The sequence below is a fragment of the Biomphalaria glabrata genome, chromosome 3 (assembly GCF_947242115.1).
Source record: "Biomphalaria glabrata chromosome 3, xgBioGlab47.1, whole genome shotgun sequence".
Classification (NCBI taxonomy): domain Eukaryota; kingdom Metazoa; phylum Mollusca; class Gastropoda; family Planorbidae; genus Biomphalaria; species Biomphalaria glabrata.
Window position 1 is genome coordinate 54,728,661 of NC_074713.1, and position 22,390 is coordinate 54,751,050.

General features: G+C 34.9%; 2 protein-coding genes across 3 annotated transcripts in view; one reads left to right on the forward strand and one right to left on the reverse strand.

Moving 5' to 3' along the window:
- Positions 1-7,085, forward strand: part of LOC106054486 (uncharacterized) — a 55,246-nt gene extending 48,161 nt beyond the window's left edge. For both annotated transcript variants that reach the window (XM_056022704.1, XM_013210368.2), the window contains one exon: positions 737-7,085. In XM_056022704.1, coding sequence (XP_055878679.1) covers positions 737-1,363 — 627 coding nt within the window. In that variant the 3' untranslated portion in view covers positions 1,364-7,085. The remainder of the gene's footprint in view (positions 1-736) is intronic.
- A 1,169-nt stretch (positions 7,086-8,254) lies between these two features.
- The window catches only part of LOC106054483 (protein O-mannosyl-transferase 2-like), a 31,276-nt gene continuing 17,140 nt past the window's right edge, over positions 8,255-22,390 (reverse strand). The window contains exons 14-19 of the mRNA XM_013210362.2: positions 21,939-22,027; positions 21,116-21,264; positions 14,936-15,092; positions 12,797-12,937; positions 11,394-11,505; positions 8,255-9,843 (exon numbers count right to left, since the gene is read on the reverse strand). Coding sequence (XP_013065816.1) covers positions 9,738-9,843; positions 11,394-11,505; positions 12,797-12,937; positions 14,936-15,092; positions 21,116-21,264; positions 21,939-22,027 — 754 coding nt within the window. The 3' untranslated portion in view covers positions 8,255-9,737. The remainder of the gene's footprint in view (positions 9,844-11,393; positions 11,506-12,796; positions 12,938-14,935; positions 15,093-21,115; positions 21,265-21,938; positions 22,028-22,390) is intronic.

Consider the following 22,390-nt stretch of genomic DNA (forward strand, 5'->3'; position numbering starts at 1 on the left):
TATATGCTACTGACTCAAGTACTAATGGATCTCTTGTTTGATGTCTTGAAAGTTCATTGCACAATGTATTAATAAACTACTTAAAACCCTTTTTGCTTCAAAGTTTTTGCTTACAGTCGAATCATTCCAACAACATTCCTCCCCAAAATCTTTTTTATCAATTTAGTGTTGGCCTCCTCCAGTCCTAAAACTACAGTTCATTGAGCTTGATGTTATGTGAGCCTGGGCGTTAGCTATGGCAGGCTTAGGTTCAGGGTTTCCCTACTCCTAAGTGAGCAGCCAGCCTTATGACCATTCTCCAGTTAGTGATAACAGTTCCGCCAGTCCAACATCAAACAAAAGTGTCACTTTTAGACTCACTCATCTCTTGCTCTGGATGTGGCAAAATATGTAGGTCACAGCTGGGGCTGCAAAGCCAGGGGAAATACTGCATTCCTCATTAATCTTCCGACTCGAAGACAAGCCTTATTATTATGTAATATATAAACTTATATATATATATATATATATATATATATATATATATATATATATATATATATATATATATATATAACTTAAATATAAATTCTTTAACATTTTGTATTCATGTCACTACAATTTGATACTGGTATTAAATTTTTTTTTTAAACGCTGACATTATTTGAATAATTTAATTAACATTAAAATTAAAATTAACTTGTATTCATTTCAGTTTCTTTGCTTATGTCAGTCACATTTCTTTTTTCTATTTCAGGCCTCTTCCTGGCTCTTGGCCTTGACATTACTTCTCCAATGTCTAGTCACCTCAGTTCGACTCTACCAAGACTTTGTAACCACATTCCAGGAAATTGAAGTCCCTCATTCAAAGTTAGAAGAGGTTGATGACACAGACAGCCTTTGCTTGGAAAGAGGGTTGACCAACCAGGCCTCCGATGAGTTCATTAGCTCAGTCTCACGCTTTCCCAGCGTAGTGGAGTACAATCCTGAAACCAAACGAAAACTGTTGGCCGAGGCCATCGTCCATCAAAACATATTGGCCATGGCCTCTGGCGATCAACTGCCGTCGAAGACAGACCCTGGTAAACCCATCATTCTTGACACGGAGTCATTCAAAAAGAAAAGCAAAACTAAAAAACTCCGTGACGAGCTCGACGGGGAGGAAGTGGAGTCACCGCTACCCAAGAGTCAAAGAAACAAAAAAATGATTGAGCTGAAACGCATTGATCCCCATGTCAGTGTCACAATCCACGACTCCAAGAGCAGTATTAATTCCGAGAGTGAGGACTATGAAGCGACAGAAGAAGAGTTAAGTGAGGAGGAGAAACAACAGAAGGGAGATGATTACATGAAGTCCAGATCATGTCGAGACGGACAGTGGTGATCAGATTGTTTGATAGTCCTACATTAGAATTATCAATGACTTTACATTCTTGAAGTATCTTTAATTCAATTTTTTTTAAAGTACCAGAATTATACCAACTACTTCTAGTAGTGGAATTAAGTCTGTATTCTTCAACTCTAGGAAATCCAGTTGTATGCGTGCTCAAACTTTGTCGTCTGATAAAGAAAACATCTTGGTTTAACTGGTTTACTTTTAATATTAGGTTCTTTAAAAAAGGCCAAAGAAAAAAAATTTAAATCAAGTTTTTCCTATTGGACTTAATTAATGCAAAACAATGATGCAAATTTAAAATGAGGTATTTCTCATAGCTAGATCCACAAACACTTTAGTGTCCCCAGCTTCTTAATTGGTCACAAAGAAATTGACCAAAACGTCTGCCATCCCATGTGTATTAATGAAGTTGTGAAAAATATTCTAATTATTGATCAGAAAAATTAGCAGTTTTCTTAGACCCGCCTCATAAACCCCCTCATCAACTTTTGGCCATAGAAACAGTCGAGCTTTATATAATCTTCTTCATGGAACACAAGGTCTTAAAAGGGACCTTGACTTTCTAATAGAAACCAAAGGAACCACATCAAGTAAAACTTTATTACAAGATATTGTCTAGGGTAAACTACGAGTGTGTGTGTTTCTTGTTACATCTCTCAGGAATTTATCAATTAATATTTGTGATTTATATTTAGTATACAGCTTTAGGAATCACACCAAGCAGATAAATTTTGTTAAATATAAAGTTTACACTTGTCCTCCTCCCTAAATCCTACCAAATAAGATTTGTCAATTCATTTCATACCTACATACTTACATGACATACTTATCTCAAAGTGTAACTCTCTAAGAAATAGAAATGTCTTTCAGAAATAAATGCCAGGAAAACATCTTAAAGAAAAAAAAAAACATATTGTCAATACTTCACACAAATAACCAGTGAAGTTAAAAGTGGGATTTGACCAAAACTTGGTCTGGATTATGTTTTTGGTGCTTTTTGATTTACTGATATCAAAGTCAAGGGTAATGTGTTATGGTACTTAACATGTCATTTTCTGTTAGTCCTAATTGAGCATTTGTCATTTGATCCTATTATAATTTTGTCATTTTTTTTTTTTATAATTACAGTAGAAAGTCAATTCTCCAGATTAATTGGGACAGTATCTGTCCAGATAATTGATCTGATCGTCTGGATAACCGAATGTGGAATATGTTTTATAAACATTGCATTTCTCCAACAATATAAAGAAAATTAATATAGAGATATAGCATAAACATAAAATTCAATGAGTTATGTTATAGCCTACCTAGCAATACAATAGACAAAGACTTCCTAGCAATACAATAGACAAAGTCGCACATCAGGAGGACTTAGGTACTGTACAACAAGAACAACAAAAAGGCAGTCCGGATATTTAATGTCCCAGATTACTGACAGATAAGCGACATTTTTTTTAAAAACTAAATTAGAATTTTTTTTTTACCTGTTCTGTCAATTTTTTTGATGGTCTGAGACTAATTATTATTTTACTGTCAGCTTCAGTTTTATTGTTCTACTGCAATAGACTTTTTCATCCAATGGCACCAGGCAATGACTGTGTTAAATTGAGTACAAGGTAATCCTGTGTCTATGGATATGTGTTAATTGAGTGCAAGGTACATAATCCTGTGTCTATGGATATGTGTTAATTGAGTGCTAGGTAATCCTGTGTCTATGGATATGTGTTAATTGAGTACAAGGTAATCCTGTGTCTATGGATATGTGTTTATTGAGTGCAAGGTAATCCTGTGTCTATGGATATGTGTTTATTGAGTGCTAGGTAATCCTGTGTCTATGGATATGTGTTAATTGAGAACAAGGTAATCCTGTGTCTATGGATATGTGTTTATTGAGTGCAAGGTAATCATATGTCTATGGATATGTGTACGATCTAATCGTCTTCTTCTTTGATGGAACGTCTGTAATTTATAACATATTTCTTTGTGCTGGTCAGATGTCTATTTGTGCTGGTCAGATGTCTATTTGTGCTGGTCAGATGTCTATTTGTGCTGGTCAGATGTCTATTTGTGCTCAATTCAGTCCATGTCTTGCTCCAAGTTTTGAACCAAAAGTCTTTCATTTCATTTAAAATCTTCCAAAAAAAACTCTTTGAGTTTTAGATTTTGAATGAGTTTTTTTCTTGATATTATATTATCTGTAGCTGTTTTGGTTTTTCTCTACTGTAGCTATAAGTTGATTTGATGTACTGTTTTTTTTTCTCTACTGTAGCCATAAGTTGATTTGATGTACTGGTTTTTTTTTCTCTACTGTAGCCATAAGTTGATTTGATGTGCTGTTTTTTTTTCTCTACTGTAGCTATAAGTTGATTTGATGTTCTATCTTCAAAAATAATTTTTGTACATTACAACCACAACTTTGAGTGACAGGAAGTTGTATTTTTCTTCCAAACCACAGGGATTGGATATTTTTTACTTTGCACCTTACTTTGGAATACTTGGAGAGAAATGATAAGGAGAGAATAAGTGGTAATGACTTACAAAGAAAACATTGGCCAGTAGGAAGATCATACCCATGACATTCTCATTATTAGCGCCATATCCTACCCTGTAGGACATGGTGAGCGAGTGGTTAAGTGCCTGTCTTCCGAACCTGGGTCCTGGGTTTGAAATTCGGTGAAGAATGGGATTTTGAGTTTCTGGATTTTTAGGGTTGCCCCTGAGTCGATGGGTACTTGACTTTAGTTGGGGAAAGTAAGGAGGTGGTTAGTCGTTATGCCATCCACATGACACCCTGCTCGTTAACCGTTTGCCATAGAAACAGATGACCTCAACATCATCTGCCCCATAGGTCTGAAAGGGAAACTTTATTTTAGTTTACTACCCAGCCTTGCTACTATGTGCCAAATTTAGCTTGCGATCAATATGATTTCATTTTGACTTTTTAAACAACTTACCTCCCCTTTCACCCACATTCCTTCTTGGTTCAATGTTTTCACTATGAAGAAAATGTGATTTAATAGTAAGAATTTAACCAAAAAATGTTTGTGCATAAATTGGTGAAAAGATGAATGATTATTAGAAACTAAAAAAGAAAGAAGTTTGCTGCTCTAATCTCCAGAGAACCAAATCTTCACTTGATGTTAAGGCAACATGGCAGTGTGAAAAACTTTTGGTTGTATGTGTCAAAATTACTTTATTATATAAATTATCGCTATATAAATTGATAGACCTACACTATTCAAAATTTATTTTTCAAGTAAATATATTTTGCAAATGCTACTAGGGCATAGTTTGGTTAGTGATTCAAAATGGTTTAACTCTTTCTCTCCTAATCAACGATCCCATCGTTGATTTGACCTCTTTAAATTAAATTAAAAATTATTTTTATAAACTTGACTTTGTGTTATATAAAAAAGAGCATGCAGTCCCCTTTAATTCTGTACCAAATAGAACATTTTCTGATAACAAACAACAAAGCTATTGAAGCTCAATCATAACAGGGGTAGTGAAATAGTAATGAGCTAAAAGAAGAACTCCTTCGAATCATGGAAAAATAATAATGGAGAGAAAGAGTTAAGATTATAGACACCTGGTCGTGGGGTTTGCACGATGGACTGTCGTTCAGATTTATCGATGGTCCCGGGTTCAAACCCTACCCGCTCCCATCCCCCCGTCATCCTGCGGGAGGTTTGGACTAGGAAGTAATTATCTTCAACTCTGAAGGAACATCTGAAACATGTAAAACAAACAAACGACACCTGTACCATACCATTGCAAGCTAAATGTTTAGACAAGTAGATCAGATGACCCAAACATGTAGCTAATGAAAAGATACCAATCTGAGATACATTTGGTGTCAAGTTATTCTTGGTGTAGACTATTCCAGTAGAACTGGTCATAAAATGAAAATGTTATGTGAGGCAGTTAGTATAGTACACATTGGGTTGCAGTTTAAAAGAAAAGAAATAGTATCATTAACTTTGGCTGTTACAAAATCTTATCTTATATAATACAGACGTTACTTCAAAAAAGAAGATGATTACGTCCTACGCGTCATGCATTTAGTCATGCATATTAACCAATGACTTAAATTCTGCCAAGTCACTGGTTTTCCTGGCTAGCCCAGGCAACCCATTCCATGCTCTAATAGCACTAGGGAATGCAGGCTTCTAAACTGGGAATATGTGTAATTGATTTCAAACTTATCCATTTAAAGAAATATCTGAAAATAATAATAAAACTTGGTCAAAAGAACACAAGATAAACTCATATTACATGACATATATATATACATGTAGCTCGTGGGAAATAAACAACACTAATAGGCAACATAAAGTTTTAATTAAAATGTTCTTTTTCACCCTAAGAATTGTTTTCATGGCCAGCAAGTGTTTGTATGTCTTGGTTGGATGCATTTTGATTAATATCATAAGGACTTGTCAATTTATGGTAATAATATAATTAATCAGTTAAAGTGATCACTTAAGAAAATAGGTCAGTGGTAACAGATAAGTGGTTGGTAATGACGGTTATATCAGTGGTAACAGATAAGTGGTTGGTAATGATGGTTATATCAGTGGTAACAATACTGATAATTTCCATTGGGGTGAAGCTTACAATTAAAATTTTATTTTGCTCATTTTTCATGTTTTTCTATTTTGTATGTTTGAACAATATTTTTATTTGTGTATATTATATTTTGATATACATCTAATTCTGGCATTTTTTGTAAGCATCCATTACATCTATACTGTTGTGGTACTTTTCTATGTCTTGATATGCTCCTTTACTTTCATTGAAACCTTTAAGTTGGACATTGTCCATGTGTCAAATCACAATATGAGATTGTATGTTGCCATTCCTTCTTACATTGTCATGCTCTGCAATTGTAACATTATGAGAAACACATTGAGAGAGATGGAAGATTGGGTAATGTCAGACAATGTCATAGACTGTGTGTACTATTCCAAGGTGTTCAATTCAAAATGTGTCTGGCAAGTCAGATACAAAGTTGGCTGTAGAAATGTTTTGTTGAATTATAGATTTCTAATTGTGTTGCGTTAATTTTGTTTGTATTATGTCAATTATAAATATGTATAGACTTTAAAAGTTCTGGTCAGTACTTGTTGCTTGCTAGACATTGTCAGTGAGCTTTTAGATAGAATTCTTTTTCCTAAATTTTTATCAGCCAATGAAATGTTTTTTCTTAAAGTTGTTAGTTAGCTCTAAGGCAAGTTGTTAATCTTGGATAAAATTCCTAGCCTGGGCACCCCTCATTCTTTACAAATCAGTTCAACTTTGACATGTTCCTACCATCAAAGTTAGACAGTATAAAGCTGAAGGCCATTGCACTGAAGAAATATTGTCCTTGAACCCGGTGACCTACTTGATTTGTTTGTTACTGAGCAGACTGCATATCAAGGGACACTAGCTTGAAGACATTAGGGATGGGCTATGTGTGAGAGAGGAGACATATTGCATTAGAACAGGAGGATCTGGAGAGAAGGGAAGAATGATTTAACTTTTGTATGGAATGAACTGTTTGAAGATGTGTCTAAATGTTTCTGAAGTGAATCTATGACAACAAATTGTGTTGATATTTATGGAAATAAAATATACAACAAACATAAAAAGTGTGTGTGTGTTTGAACATATTTTAATGGAATGTTCATTCTTCACTCAGAGCAACATAGGAATCTGAAGAGGTGCAGAGTTGGAATCACTTCATTTTACTGATTCTTAGTTTAAAAGTTTCATCAATACAAGGCCAATGACCAAGCTCTAATTAGATTAATAGCTGACTGACAGACTCATTAAAGCTTTTAAGAAGTGAAATAGTTATAGAGCTAAGAGAAATCTTTTCAAATAGAAATTCCACAAAGAATTATCTTATGTCTGCTAGATTCTACTTCAGCTCACTGATAAACATTCAGAACTTTTGAGCATTTAATTGTATTTGTACAAACCATGTAGTTCATATGTGATATATAGCATTTATTATTATTATATATTATTATATATATACATAAATATCAGTCATTAATGAACATATTGTTACAACATCAAATAAAATCTACATAAAAATATTTTAGCAATGAACAGCACATATTTAAGATTAAAACAAGACTAGAACAGTCCCACGTATAGCACATCAAAACAACCTTCTCAGTGGAGCAGCTCTTGCTACCATGCACAAGCAGCTTGGATTTAGCACAAAACATCTTTGGTAGGAAATAAAAATACAGATTGTAAAATTAAAAACTAAATCATTTGTAAACAAGCAACAGACTGATACATGCACTAAACCTTGATTTCATAATCCATTTGTGACTGTATGTAGAGCAGGGCCAGCCTTAGGTAATTGGAGGCCCAAGGCAAAGTGAATAGAGTGACCCTAAATGAAAAACAAAAAGAAAACCTTCCTGTAGGCCTATCTAAATAACATAAGTTTAAAGTTCATATAGCGCTGATAGCATGAATATGCTATAACTCTTTCTCTCCATAATTATTTTCCTCGTTCCAATAGAATTATTCATTTCGCACATTTGTATTTCACTATCCTGTTATGATTAAACTTCAAAAAACATTTTTTGTTTGATATCAGAAAATGTTATATTTGGTATTGATTTATAGGGAAATGCATGCTCTTTTTACACAACACAAATTAAAGATTATAAATTCACAAAGCCATTTATTTTTAATGGGGTCAAATCAACGTTGGTATAATCAACTAGTCTTCTACCATGTAGTCTAAGTAAATCTAAACATTCATTAATAAACCTTCAATCATAGTAGAGACTTAGAGCTTGGCTAGTAGACACAGAGCCATACAGTTCTGGCATGTTTGAAATTCGATTCATGTTTAGAATTTTTTTCTAAAACAAAAATTGTTTTTGAGTCCTGTGTCTCTTACCAATGGGAGACCCTAGGTGGCTGCCTAGTTTGCCTATGCCTAAGACCAGCCCTGATACCTGGCTAAAGTAGGTGAGTCAGAGGAAATAAATGCCAAAAAGCTGGCGACAAATTCTGGCTGGCTGGAACCATTAAGATGACTCTTGTCCAGTGGTAGTAAACTTAGACAAACTAAATGCTAATGTTAAGCTTGCAGTTACAATCACTGGCATCTCAGACTTAGACTTTATAAAAACAATTGAGATATAGTTCAAATATAAATTTAACTTTAAAAATAACAACATTGGATTAAGTCCCCTGAAGACTTGCAGCTTCGGTGATGTAAAGGTCACCTGTTTCTGTGGCTAATAGCAAGCTTGTAGTAATTTTATTGATCCAAATCAAGAGACTTGTAGTTGGACAGCATGTTTTTTTCTAAAGCAATATTATTTTAATAATGGACAAACAAACAACAGACTAAATGTAGGTTGTATCAATCTCCTAGGCATTTCTGATAGACAAGGAATGGTCTTAAAATAACTTGACGTTGAAACAAATCTTTCAAAGTAACTGAATGAGGCCCTAACAACTTGTTCTGATGTATCACATGAAATGTATTTTATTTTAATGACATCATTTTGATTTGAAACCCAAGCCTTTGAAAAAATAAACTCATATTTTTTTTTTACTCAAGTTTATGTTTACATCGTAACTCAAAAAAAAATAATTTTTAATTAAAAAAATGGAATGACTGTGTCAAAAGACTACTCACTACGCAACAGATTTATATTTCTTGATTGTTCCAAATGGTATGTTCTGCTGTGTATAAAGTAAACAATAAACGTCTTTTGACAAATCTTATGACACCAAAAAAAAAAAAGGTGAAACCAAATAAAATTGTTAGCATTATGACAACAAGAATAGCAACGAAACAAAAAAATCACAGGATTCAAATATGTACAGAGATCAAAGTAAAAAAAAAAACTTGAAAAAAGTGGATACAATAATTGGCGAAAATTCCTTTTCAGTTTTATTCATTTTGAATCTTTCAAAGAAAATATTCATGTTGGCTTGATTAAGTGTTGACTTTGTCTACTTAGTATACATATATAATGTTAAAAAGATTTGCTTTGAGTCCTAAGATTAATAGTATATAAGAGAGAGAATTAAATTGCATTGCAAATCATTATATGGCAATCTCCCACGTAATACAGTGTACAAAGAAGAATAGAAGTGTACATTGTGATGAAGACAATGGCTGACTTTTCTTAACAATCATAATTATGACTTAACTCAGTCATGATAAAAATTTAACTCAGTCACAATTATGACTTAACTCAGTCACAATTATGACTTAACTCAGTGCTAGATTCAGCAGTTTTCTAACAAAAAATGATTTGATTCAAATCTATTTTTAAGTTGTATGTACATCCAAACCTATATATTTTTCCTCTATTGCTGGATCCCTGCTCTATATATCCCAAGAATCCAGCCACTTCACATTGTGCATCATGCTGCCCTCGACAGCAGCCAAGGAGCCAGACATCCCATAGGCCAGTGGATGAAATAAATAGAAGCTGAGGATAGAGCCAAATATTGCATTTAGTTGACGAAAGAAAAGCCTAGTCTGCAATCTAATTTGACAGTCTGTAAAAAAGTAACTTGAAAAAAATTTAGAGGTACACAATACACTAAAACAAATAAGAAAACTCAGTTCTAGAAATAAAAACGTCTGAGGCTGTAGAATGTACTTGTACAAATGTTTGCCTGCTTGAAAAAACGTTTGTTGGCGTGGGACATACTGATATATAAGTGGAATATTTTTGTTCCAGTTTCTAGATTTCCTAAAAGAAGGAACTTGGTGAAAACAGGATTAGATCCAATTTCAGATAAAAATGTAATAAGTGGCTTGCCAGATAGATAGAGTTATATACAGCAGACATATCCCACATCCTAATCCACCTTAGGAAGACCCTACTACCACTACAGCCCAACACAACCAACACCCTGTACGGCAGTGCTGAACAACTGAAGAGAACAGCACACTGTTTTTCCTTAGCACAGTCTGCAAAAGAGCTGACAGCTCAGCAGCAATAAAGCTGGCTAGAAGAAGAAGAAGAATACAGCAGACATCAAATTATCATCTTCCTAACTTCCCTCAAAGGCAGCCTTTGCACTGTGCATTACCCTGGGCAAGTGTCATATCAGGGCCATGAATATTTGGACAATGGGCTGATGGTGACAAAATATTCTCTTAATCGCATTGTCCCACGTCTCCCTACAAGCCAGGGGAAGTATCCCCACTTGCCATGTCCTAAGGCCACCTATGCTTCCCTAGATTACTTTTTCCTAATTTTTTTAAATCTTAGGGCATCACTGTTAACTCTCGCACAACTTTATGGTACCGGTAGTCCTCTTTTGTTCTCAACAAATCTGCAAAGCAAAGACTGTTTCACTTCTTCTGTTAACTCTCGCACAACTTTATTGTAGTCCTCTTTTGTTCTCAAAAAGTCTGCAAAGACTGTTTCACTTCTTAACTCTTTCTCTCCGTAATTATTTACCACGTTCTGGTGGAATCAACGTTGGTAGCGTCAGTTAGGAGAGAAAGAGTTAATGGCATTTACACACATGAGTTGTCTCCCTTGCTTTCTCCCATCTGGCGCTTTAAGATTGTATGACCGATTGATCATGTAAGACTTTCTGACTGTCTAATAATGTAAGACTATCTGATAGATCATGTCATGTGAATATACAATCAAAACTTGTCAGCTTCGACAATTCCTCACAAATCATCAAAAGGGCTGAATAAGTTTGTTGTTGGATGTGTAAAGTGTATCACTAACTATGAATCAATTGTAAAGTAAACAGTTAAATAAAGGCATTCTTTCTCACCCACAGATAAAAGCTAAAGAAACATGCACTCTTCAATAGTCAAGATCAAAAATCATTTGTTATCATACATTCAAACTCTGTCCATGGAATCACCTTATACAAATCTTTTCTGTTACATTTCAAATGAATTTAAGAACCACTTGGGTACATCCTATGTCTAAGAATTGTATCTGAGTAAGAAATCACTAGCCTGCATAAATGGGCTACATATTCATGACCTCCTCAAGTCACTTACCTCCATAAAATGCCAGCAGCTATCAGCAGAAAACAAAAGTGAAAAACTTTGACTGCCAAGTAGTCAGGGACACAGATACAGGTCAGTGTGACAAGGAAGTCCAGCATCACACCTGCAGGAGGACAAGGAAATGGAGATTTAACAGAACTGACATTTCAACATGAAATCCACAAAAAAAATCTAAAGGAAAAAAAAATGAAAATATTTCTTAATTTCAGGCCCAAGGAAAATAATGAAGAGGATTTTTTACATTTCAGTCAGCCCCCCCCCCCCTTTTTTTTTTCAAATTTGTCTAAGTAAATTATTAAATTAATGTTATTTTCTTGAAGGATTTATTATCTCAGACTTAAAGCTCTTATAGCTCCAGAAGATTCAGAGTTCTATTTGTCGAGATGCCCTTCACCTGAAACTTTTTTTGTTTTGTTTTTGTATAGCACATTTTTCATGATAATAGCATGCGCAATACTGTCATAGTGCTGTCACCCCAATTACTTTTGTGGCCTTTAGGCGGTCAGCAAACGTAACTCAGCTTGAGTCAGGTTTCAAACTTGAGCCGCCTTGATAGGTAGCCACACTTTTGTTACGGTACCTTAATGAACGGTAAAATTACTTTTATTTATTTGTTTTATCTAATTCTCTGACCCTTGGCTTATGAATCCAAAAATTTAAGACAATCAAGTCTGTATAAAAGAAGTTATTTTGTTGATGTAATTTTTTAAAAAGCCATTCATGCTAAATCTTGTTTTTAGACCCTTTCATGCTAAATCTTGTTTTTAGGGCCATTCATGCTAAATCTTGTTTTCAGGGCCATTCATGCTATATCTTGTTTTTAGACCCATTCATGCTAAATCTTGTTTTTAGGGCCATTCATGCTAAATCTTGTTTTCAGGGCCATTCATGCTAAATCTTGTTTTTAGGGCCATTCATGCTAAACCTTGTTTTTAGGTCCATTCATGCTAAATCTTGTTTTTAGGGCCATTCATGCTAAATCTTGTTTTTAACTCTTTCTCTCCTAATTCACAATACCAACGTTGATTTGAACTCATTAAGCTAAATGGATTTTTGGATTTATAAACTTAAATTTGTGTTTTGTAAAAAGGGCATATATTCTTCTACAATTCGATACCAGATATAAACATTTTCTGATAACTAACAAAAAAAAAATATTGAAGTTTAATATGAACAGGATAGTTAAATACAAATGAGCGAAATGAATAATACTATCGGAACAGGAAAATAATTACGGAGAGAAAGGGTTAAGGCCATTCGTGCTAAATCTTGTTTTTAAAGCTGTTCATGCTTAGTCTTAGGTTTGTATGAGTTAAAATGTTGTTATCTAACAGAATTACATATTGCAAAGACTTTAAGAGTATAACCATCCATCTCCAACAGTAGATACTAACCTCCAAACATAGCACTGTAGAGGAATGCTGGGAAATAGTGGTGAAAATACAAGACACGAGACATGCTCCAAAAGGGGGCGTAGTGAAGAAACCAGGCCAGAAGTAGCCACCAGCACACACGGAATGATCTCTCACAGTAAACTGAGGAGAATACATTGAATTATTTCAAAATCATTTCTTAAATTGAAAATAATATAATTTTAATTTGTACAAACTTTACATTAATAAAAAAAAATTTATAGAAGCAAACAAAATAGCATTTATGCAAATACCTCAGTACCAAGAATAAAATTAAAACTTTTTTTTGGTGTCAAATTACTTTATCTATATGTAATGACGGACAATCATAGTAATAAGGCTTGTCTTCAAACCCAAAGATAAAGGTGGTGTGCAGTTTTTCACATTGCAGTCTTAGCTTGTGACCTATATTTTTTGCCACACCCTATACAGACAAAGCCATTGTCTAACAGTGGTAGATTTATGTTCTTTTTTCCTCAAGCTTTCTGCATCAGCATTAGCAGCCATTGAAAGAAAGAGCCTAGTGTCTCTTTTGATAAGCACTTTTTGTTAAGTTTTTCTCCTCTATGCCATCTAAGGCTAGCTGGCACCTGAGCTGATGTTTATGTAGTGAAAAAACCAAGCAAGTATCATTACTAAACAAGATCTGGCGTTAACATGTTTACAATAACAGACAGACATGCCTACCCCCAAGACCCAGAATGTGGAACACTCAGGTTGAAAATGTGGAATTTTGGGCCCCAATGTGGAACATAAACGCGTTTAGGTTTGTCAGCCATACTGTACGCAATATAAATAAAACTTCAATTATAATTACTTTAATAACAATACTAGTTTGCTTCTTATAAATTAGATGTAAATAGTATAATATAATTAAAAGTGGAACACTCAGGTTGAAAATGTGGAATTTTGGGCCCCAATGTGGAACATAAACGCGTTTAGGTTTGTCAGCCATACTGTACGCAATATAAATAAACCTTCAATTATAATTACTTTAATAACAATACTAGTTTGCTTCTTATAAATTAGATGTAAATAGTATAATATAATTAAAAGTAAGAAAACCTTTAATTCATAATTATGTCCTTTGGCTTTGTTTGAAATCAATAGTTCTAACTCCTATGTGATTATTCTAGATCTACCGGTACTTGATTATCTATCCTTTTCTAGGGCTCTACTCTAGTCACTCTAGAAGTTGTCTCTAGTGCTAGATCTAAAATAATTTAAGAGTGTCTACTAGTAGCACTAGTCTAGGACTAGACCTACATCTAATAAGTCCTCTAAGTCTAAGAACACAGATTATAATAATTATATTATTTATAGATCTAAATATTTATGTCTAGATCTATGGACTTATTGAGAACTAAATTTATTACATATGACAATGATACATAGAAATCTAGAGATCTATCACCTTCTAAGTCTATTTGAAGTATTTCTCTAGATACTAAGATAGATCTAGATTTAGTATCATCTACTGATCTAGTTAAATCTAGTAATCTAGTGCTAGATCTAGATACTAATTTTAAATTTAGACTATGTAATAAGTAGATATATTATATAGCCTTGTTTAGATCTAGGCCTTAGCCTTACTGTGTCTAAGTTAATTAATTACATTTAGATCTCATCTAGGTCTAGATCTCTAATAACCTATTTCAATTGAATAGAATTACCTAAGAAACCAGTTTAGACGTTAGTGTTAGAATAGTGCCTTTGTCGGGAAAAGAAAGGGATTTGAATGGAAAATTAGGCTTATTAGCACTTACTAGATTCTAAGAATAGATCTAGACCTAGAGTAATAGATCTAGATGTAGATGTAGATCTATGTCTAGATCTAGCTCAACCATATCTTCGTAAATTTAGGACACACCGGGTCCGGGAGGAGATGAAATGTAAACAATAAACACAGACCTAGATATATTTTATTTTACATTCAGTATTTTCATTTCGCATTATTTATAAATAATGAAAAAATCGGCGATTTTTTTTTGTGTCGGAATTCAGACTTGGCGGAACAAAAAATCGTGAATGCGGAACGGCGGAACATGTGAGCTTTTTTGATGCTTTTGCGGGATGGTTCCGCATAATGCGGGACTGTAGGCATGTCTGAACAGATCTTACTCTGTAAGTTTTTGTTGATCGGAATCTTTCTCTTGTGTCCAACAGAGTAGGCCAACCACAGGCCAAGGAATAAAACTTTGATGACAAGCAGAGACCAGAAGATAATGGGGTTGCCCAGCATGTAGATTCTGTGATCTTGACCTGAGAAGATCTGACCCTAGTGACAAACAAGTATAAATAGTCTAAGATGTAGCTCAAGTATAGCGAGTCTAATGTATTGTAAAAGCTGTCACGAGTCGAGTCTGTGACCTATTTCGACCAGTTTCTAGAAGCGAGTTCAAACCAGTGCAAGTGTCCAGCGTAAACAAGTTAATTTTAGGTATCCAATCAAAGAAAGAGGTTAAGGGAAAAAAATAGCACACGTCAGCTTTTAGAAGGTCAAAGTTACTAAAATAATTATCTGAGAAGGTTCCATGATTCTGGAACGTACGATCAAAGAAAGTATAAATAAGGGGAAAGTCAGTTAGACTGGGTCCTCGCATAGTAGTAGTCCTCGCTCAGTCCTCGATTAGTAATGTTTATAAGTTTTGTGATATTAGCGGGTCCATTAATTAAAGTTTTATTAGTTGAAGTTGAAGTTATACTAAGTGAAGTTTCATGTATCTTTTAAGTTTTATTTATGAAGTATCAAGTCAAGTTGTTACTGAATTGAGAAGTCATTTGATGTGAAAGTTGAGGAAGTCTTATTAAAGAAGTTTTAAGAAAATACAGAGAGATGTTTCTTTCTTCATTTCATTGAATTGTCAAGTTTGATAATATAATCCACGGCAAGTGTGATCGTCACAAAGCAATAAACCAGAATTTCAATCCATCCAGTAACGGCCTGACGATGCTGCATTAAAGCTACAAAGTTGCCTCGGGCACACAGTTTAGGACATGTTTGTTAACAGATGCCCTGACAAAGATGTACAATTTCAATTATTATTTTTCTTTTCGGTTCCGTGAAAACATGAAAATACCCAAGAAGAAAATTAAACATCCGTATTCAAAGTCATCGAGAAATATGTAGGAGACATCAAGTGCTGGTTTTGTGATGTGTGTGTGTGTATTGTTATTGTTATAACAGCACTGCTGTAGTGGACAAATTGTAATCAAAACACACATTTCATTCATTTGGAGCAATAAAGTTGTCTCATCTTTTAGTTGTTCTAATGTATAGCTAAAGTAAAGAAGATCTAATGTATGGCTAAAGTAAAGCGAGTCTAATGTATGGCTAAAGTAAAGTGAGTCTTATGTATGGCTAAAGTAAAGTGAGTCTTATGTAAAGCTAAAGTAAAGAAGGTCTAATGTATGGCTAAAGTAAAGTGAGTCTTATGTATGGCTAAAGTAAAGAAGGTCTAATGTATGGCTAAAGTAAAGTGAGTCTTATGTATGGCTAAAGTAAAGTGAGTCTTATGTATGACTAAAGTAAAGTGAGTCTAATGTATGTCTAAAGTCATCATCATCATCATCATTCCTTTGAGTTCCTCATGGAACATAGGGCCTCGACATAAACACGCCACTCTCCACGGTCTCTTGCTAGCTTTTTGATGGTGTCCCAGCTCTTCCCGGTCTTCTCTGCTTCTTCAAGTACACTGCGTCGCCATGTTCTTTTTGGTCTTCCTCTGCGTCTTGTTCCCTGGGGGTTCCACTCTATGGCCTGCCTAGCTCTGTTGCTGGCATCTTTTCTAAGGGTGTGACCAATCCATCTCCACTTCCTCTCTAAGATCTGCACTTCTATATTTTTCTGTCCACTCATCTCCCACAGTTTGGTGTTTTCTACTTTGTCATACCAGTGTATTTTTAGGATATTTCTCAGGCATCTGTTGATGAAGGTCTGTAATTTTTTTGTTGTGGCTTCAGTTGTTCTCCATGTTTCAGAACCATACAGTAGGACAGCCTTGACATTAGAGTTAAAGATTCTTAGTTTAGTCTTGTTTGAGATGTAAGGAGATTTCCAGGTTGGTTTTAGCTGTGTAAATGTCTGGCGTGCTAGATTTATACGGCGTTTAATGTCTTCATCTGTTCCACCTGATATATTGACTACACTCCCAAGGTATATAAAATTTTCTACTTGGTCTATTGTCTGAGAATCCAATACTATGTCTCCACTTTGTTTATTGTTTACTTTTAGTACTTTAGTTTTTTGGTGGTTTATTTTGAGGCCTACTCTTTTTCCTACTTCGCTTAAAGCTGTGACCTTTTCTTGCATATCCTGTAGTCTGTGTGATAATAGGGCTATGTCATCAGCGAATTCCAGATCTTCCAGCTTTTGTGTGAGAGTCCATTGGATTCCTTTCCCTGCGTTAGAGTAGGCTTCTTTTGTGACCCAATCCAGTACTAGAAGGAACAGGAGTGGTGAAAGAAGACATCCCTGTTTGACTCCTGTTGTGACTGGAAATTCCTCTGACAGCTTGCCACAGTGGGTTACTTGGCAGGTGAAACCATCATAAAGGTTCTTGATTATGGTTATTATTTTATTGGGGATCCCATAATGTCTCATTACAGTCCAGATAGATTCTCTGTCGACACTATCAAAAGCTTTTTCAAAGTCAACAAAAGTTGCATAGAGAGGAGATTGCCATTCGACACATTGTTCTACAATTATCCTGAGTGTAGCTATTTGGTCAGCACAAGATCTCCCTTTTCTGAATCCGGCCTGTTCTTCCCTTAGGTGTTCATCACATGCTCCCTTTATTCTGTTTAGTAGGATTCTGCTAAAAATCTTGCTTGGTACTGACAGCAAAGTGATGCCTCGCCATTTCTCACATTGTGATAGATCTCCACTCTTTGGTATTTTAATTAGCAAGCCCTTTTTCCACTCACCCGGAGGTGTTTCTGTTAACCAAATTTTGTTGAATAGTTTGTGCATTTGGTCAACTATTTCACTTCCTCCTTCTTTTAGGACTTCGGGTGGTATGTTGTCAATTCCAGCTGCTTTACCTGTCTTCATTTGTTTGAGTGCATTCCTTATTTCTTCTTTTGTTATTTCTTCCATGTTTATGTCTAGTGTTGGTCCTGCATTTAGATCTGGTGGATTTCGTGGTTTAGGTCTATTGAGCACTTCTTGAAAATATTCTTTCCATCTTTCAAGTTGTTCATTTATTGAAGAAAGTAGTTTTCCGTATTTGTCTCGGACTGGAACATTGCAATTAGCCTTTTTGGTACTGAGAAGTTTGGTGATTTTGTATAGTTGTTTTATATCTCTTTTACTTGCTGCTTCTTCTGCCTGTTCTGCCAGATTATTGTAAAATGATCGTTTGTCTTGTCTAAGCATTTTGGTGACTTTCTGTGAAACTGCTTGGTAGTCTTGTTTTGATTGTTGCTTGTGGTTTCTTGTTTTTGCTAGGTTAACTGCCTGTTTAGCGCATTTCCTTTCTTCGATTAATTTCCATGTCTCATCACTAATCCACTGTTTTTTCTTCTTAGGGTTAAGGCTTAGTACTTCATTGCTTGTTTCAGTAATAATTTCTTTGAAATTTTGCCAAGATTTATCGACGCTTTGTTTGGCCTCATCTAGTTGTAGCACAGCAAATCTATTTTGAAGAGATAGTTGGAATTCCTTTTTAATCTGTGTGTTGTTGAGCTTGTCTAGGTCAAATCTTTTCCTTTTGTTTCTTTCTGTTTTATTGCTGGCCAGCTTCATTTTTAGTTTGGCAACAACTAGGTGGTGGTCTGAGCCAATATCTGCTCCTCTTCTGTTTCGTACATCTAGTAATGTGCTTCTCCAGTTCCGCCGTATGGTAATGTGGTCGATTTGATTCTCTGTTTTATTGTCTGGTGAAACCCATGTCACTTTGTGGCATTTTTTGTGGGGGAAAATGCTGCCTCCTATCACTAATTCATTAAATGTGCAGAAGTCTGCAAACATTTCTCCATTTTCGTTTATGGTGCCAAGTCCATGGGTGCCCATACTTTTCTCTCTCTCTCTGTTGTCACTTCCCACTTTGGCATTCAAGTCTCCCATGACGATCAAAACATCTCTTGTAGGTATTTTGTCAACTATACTTTGCAGTTGGTCATAGAATGTATTTTTGTCAGTATCACTTGCAAGGTTGGTGGGAGCATAGCACATAATGATGTGAACATTTTTGAACTTAGACAAAAATTTGGCTCTAATTATTCGTTCTGAAACTGGTTCCCATTCTAAAAGACTTTTGAAAGCTTCCTTGTTTAGTAGTAGTGCTACACCATTTTCATGTAAGTCATCTTCTTTTTCCTTTCCAGAGAAGAGAAGGGTTTCTCCTGATTGCAGTCTTGTTTCACCGAATGTGTTCCATCGAACTTCACTCATTCCCAGGATCTGTAGTTTGTAGTTGGCCATTTCCTTGGCAGTTTGTGCACATCTACCTGGTTCTAGTAAAGTGCGGACATTCCATGTTCCCAAGTTAAATGCTGCCTTTTGAATAAGGAAGTGTTTCTTTTTCATTGGTTTAAGTAGAGTGGTCGGCCTCACAGGATTCGTTCGACTTTCCCTGCATAGCTTCATAAGTCTCCTTTGTGGAGCTCTACTTTCGCCTCTGACAATGTTTAGTGTTTGTGCTTTTGTTCTGGTTTCTATAACACTTTTTTTTTTCCATGGACAGGTTGTTAGCCTATCGCACAACCCCTGTGTCCCGGGGAGGGGGATGCACCTTTTGTCTGGCCTCTTTCCTAACAGACCTGTCCGGCTTGGTAGTACCTGCCAGGAGTGATGAGCTCCCGCCGGTATAGCTCTGAGGGTCATTGAGGCACTCAAGCTGTCACACCACGGCAAGGTATGTGCATCAGGTGACAGATGTCTAAAGTAAAGTGAGTCTAATCTATGGCTAAAGAAAAGTGAGTCTAATGTATGTCTAAAGTAAAGTGAGTCTAATGTATGTCTAAAGTAAAGTGAGTCTAATGTATGGCTAAAGTAAAGTGAGTCTAATGTATGTCTAAAGTAAAGTGAGTCTAATGTATGGCTAAAGTAAAGTGAGTCTAATGTATGGCTAAAGTAAAGCGAGTCTAATGTATGGCTAAAGTAAAGCGAGTCTAATGTATGGCTAAAGTAAAGCAAGTCTAATGTATGGCTAAAGTAAAGCGAGACTAATGTATGGCTAAAGTAAAGTGAGTCTAATGTATGTCTAAAGTAAAGTGAGTCTAATGTATGTCTAAAGTAAAGTGAGTCTAATGTATGGCTTAAATAAAGTGAGTCTAATCTATGGCTAAAGTAAAGTGAGTCTAATGTATGGCTAAAGTAAAGTGAGTCTAATGTATGGCTAAAGTAAAGTGAGTCTATAGCTAAAGTAAAGTGAGTCTAATGTATAGCTAAAGTAAAGTGAGTCTAATGTATGGCTAAAGTAAAGTGAGACTAATGTATAGCTAAAGTAAAGTGAGTCTAATGTATGGCTAAAGTAAAGTGAGTCTAATGTATGACTAAAGTAAAGTGAGTCTAATGTATGTCTAAAGTAAAGTGAGTCTAATGTATGGCTAAAGTAAAGTGAGTCTATAGCTAAAGTAAGGTGAGTCTAATGTATAGCTAAAGTAAAGTGAGTCTAATGTATGGCAAAAGTAAAGTGAGTCTAATGTATAGCTAAAGTAAAGTGAGTCTAATGTATGGCTAAAGTATAGCAAGTCTAATGTATAGCTTAAGTGTAGCAAGTCTAAAAGATGGCCAAAGTAAAGTGAGTCTAATGTATGGCTTAAATAAAGTGAGTCTAATCTATGGCTAAAGTAAAGTGAGTCTAATGTATGGCTAAAGTAAAGTGAGTCTAATGTATGGCTAAAGTAAAGTGAGTCTATAGCTAAAGTAAAGTGAGTCTAATGTATAGCTAAAGTAAAGTGAGTCTAATGTATGGCTAAAGTAAAGTGAGACTAATGTATAGCTAAAGTAAAGTGAGTCTAATGTATGGCTAAAGTAAAGTGAGTCTAATGTATGACTAAAGTAAAGTGAGTCTAATGTATGTCTAAAGTAAAGTGAGTCTAATGTATGGCTAAAGTAAAGTGAGTCTATAGCTAAAGTAAGGTGAGTCTAATGTATAGCTAAAGTAAAGTGAGTCTAATGTATGGCTAAAGTATAGCAAGTCTAATGTATAGCTTAAGTGTAGCAAGTCTAAAAGATGGCCAAAGTAAAGTGAGTCTAATGTATAGCTAGTCTGGCGAAAATTTGGTTAACTTAATGTTGATTTGTAAAGAAGGTAGACATTCCTTAAATTCACAACGTGGTACTTAAAAGCCTACCCTGTAGTCTATTGGCCACTGCCATGGCCTAGAGGTGACCTCCCCTTCTTTAGGCTTGAGTCCACTGTTGCCTTGGGTCATCACAGCATGACTCTCTACCAATTTCTCAAGAAAGGTTGGAGAGTATACTTCAAAACTGACATTGGGCACTGGAGGCAAGAAAGAGTATACTTCAAAACTGACCACTGGGCACTAGAGTATGGTTTTTACATTTACCACAAACACTTACAAACTTACTAGTTTATAATATCAAAGCAGTCACAAAAATCCAGGTTTTTAAAACAACTACCACAGTTACTTTTAATGAAATAAATATCATTAAAATGAATTATGATCTCTTAAAAATATATGTTTAGAGCCATCTTTATACACTTTTATGGATAAATTATCCAGCTTAACAAGTGAATTAATTGTTCCTTTACAATTGTTCATCCCATTAGTGTAGCACTTTTTTTTTTATTTCAAGACTTTTTTTTTCCCTTATTTTTAAAGAACTAAATTTTAATAATAGATTAGTTTGAATCTTTTGAATGCAATACTGTATGATGTTCAGGGAAGACAGAAGACTCTAAAACATGAGATTGATGAGATCTCTTTAAATGACAGAGATGCTCCACTCTCATTACAATTAAATATGTTAGGAATATTTGACGAGGTCTTACCATGTTATTCACCATTGTGATTCTGTGAAAGTGATACAGATACAAAGAGTAAGACCTCACAGTCAGCACACGTTTGATTTAAAATTGGTACAGAACTTTTGCATAAAAACCCAGCAAGACTGATAAGAATTGAACCACAAGGTAGAAAGTTTTCTACTTACACCTGGCATCAATGACCTCCTCCACACTCCACATTGAGGTTGGATCTCTCAGGTTAGGTTGACATGTCACTTCCAGCTGTTCCCAGCCCCTAGTAGACGAAATACAATCAACAAGCTGGGTATTTTAAACAGAATAAATTCAGTAGATTCAGAGGACAGTAGAGAAATAATAACAAAGCTATGACAACATTCAGTAGGGCATCACTGACTATGGAACTACACTCAAGCTTTTATTGATACCTGGTATATAAAATATCAAATAATTATAATTAAAAAAAAATATTTTTTTCTTGAAGGAGGTCATTTAAAATTAAATTTATAAAAGGTTTCATGAGTAGCTTTGATACTAATTATCTTTGTACTAATGATTTTCTGTAATATCAAAGGGTGCAAACCACTGACCTCAGCACTAATCTAACACTTTAATACTAAACAGGCTGACCTCAGTACTA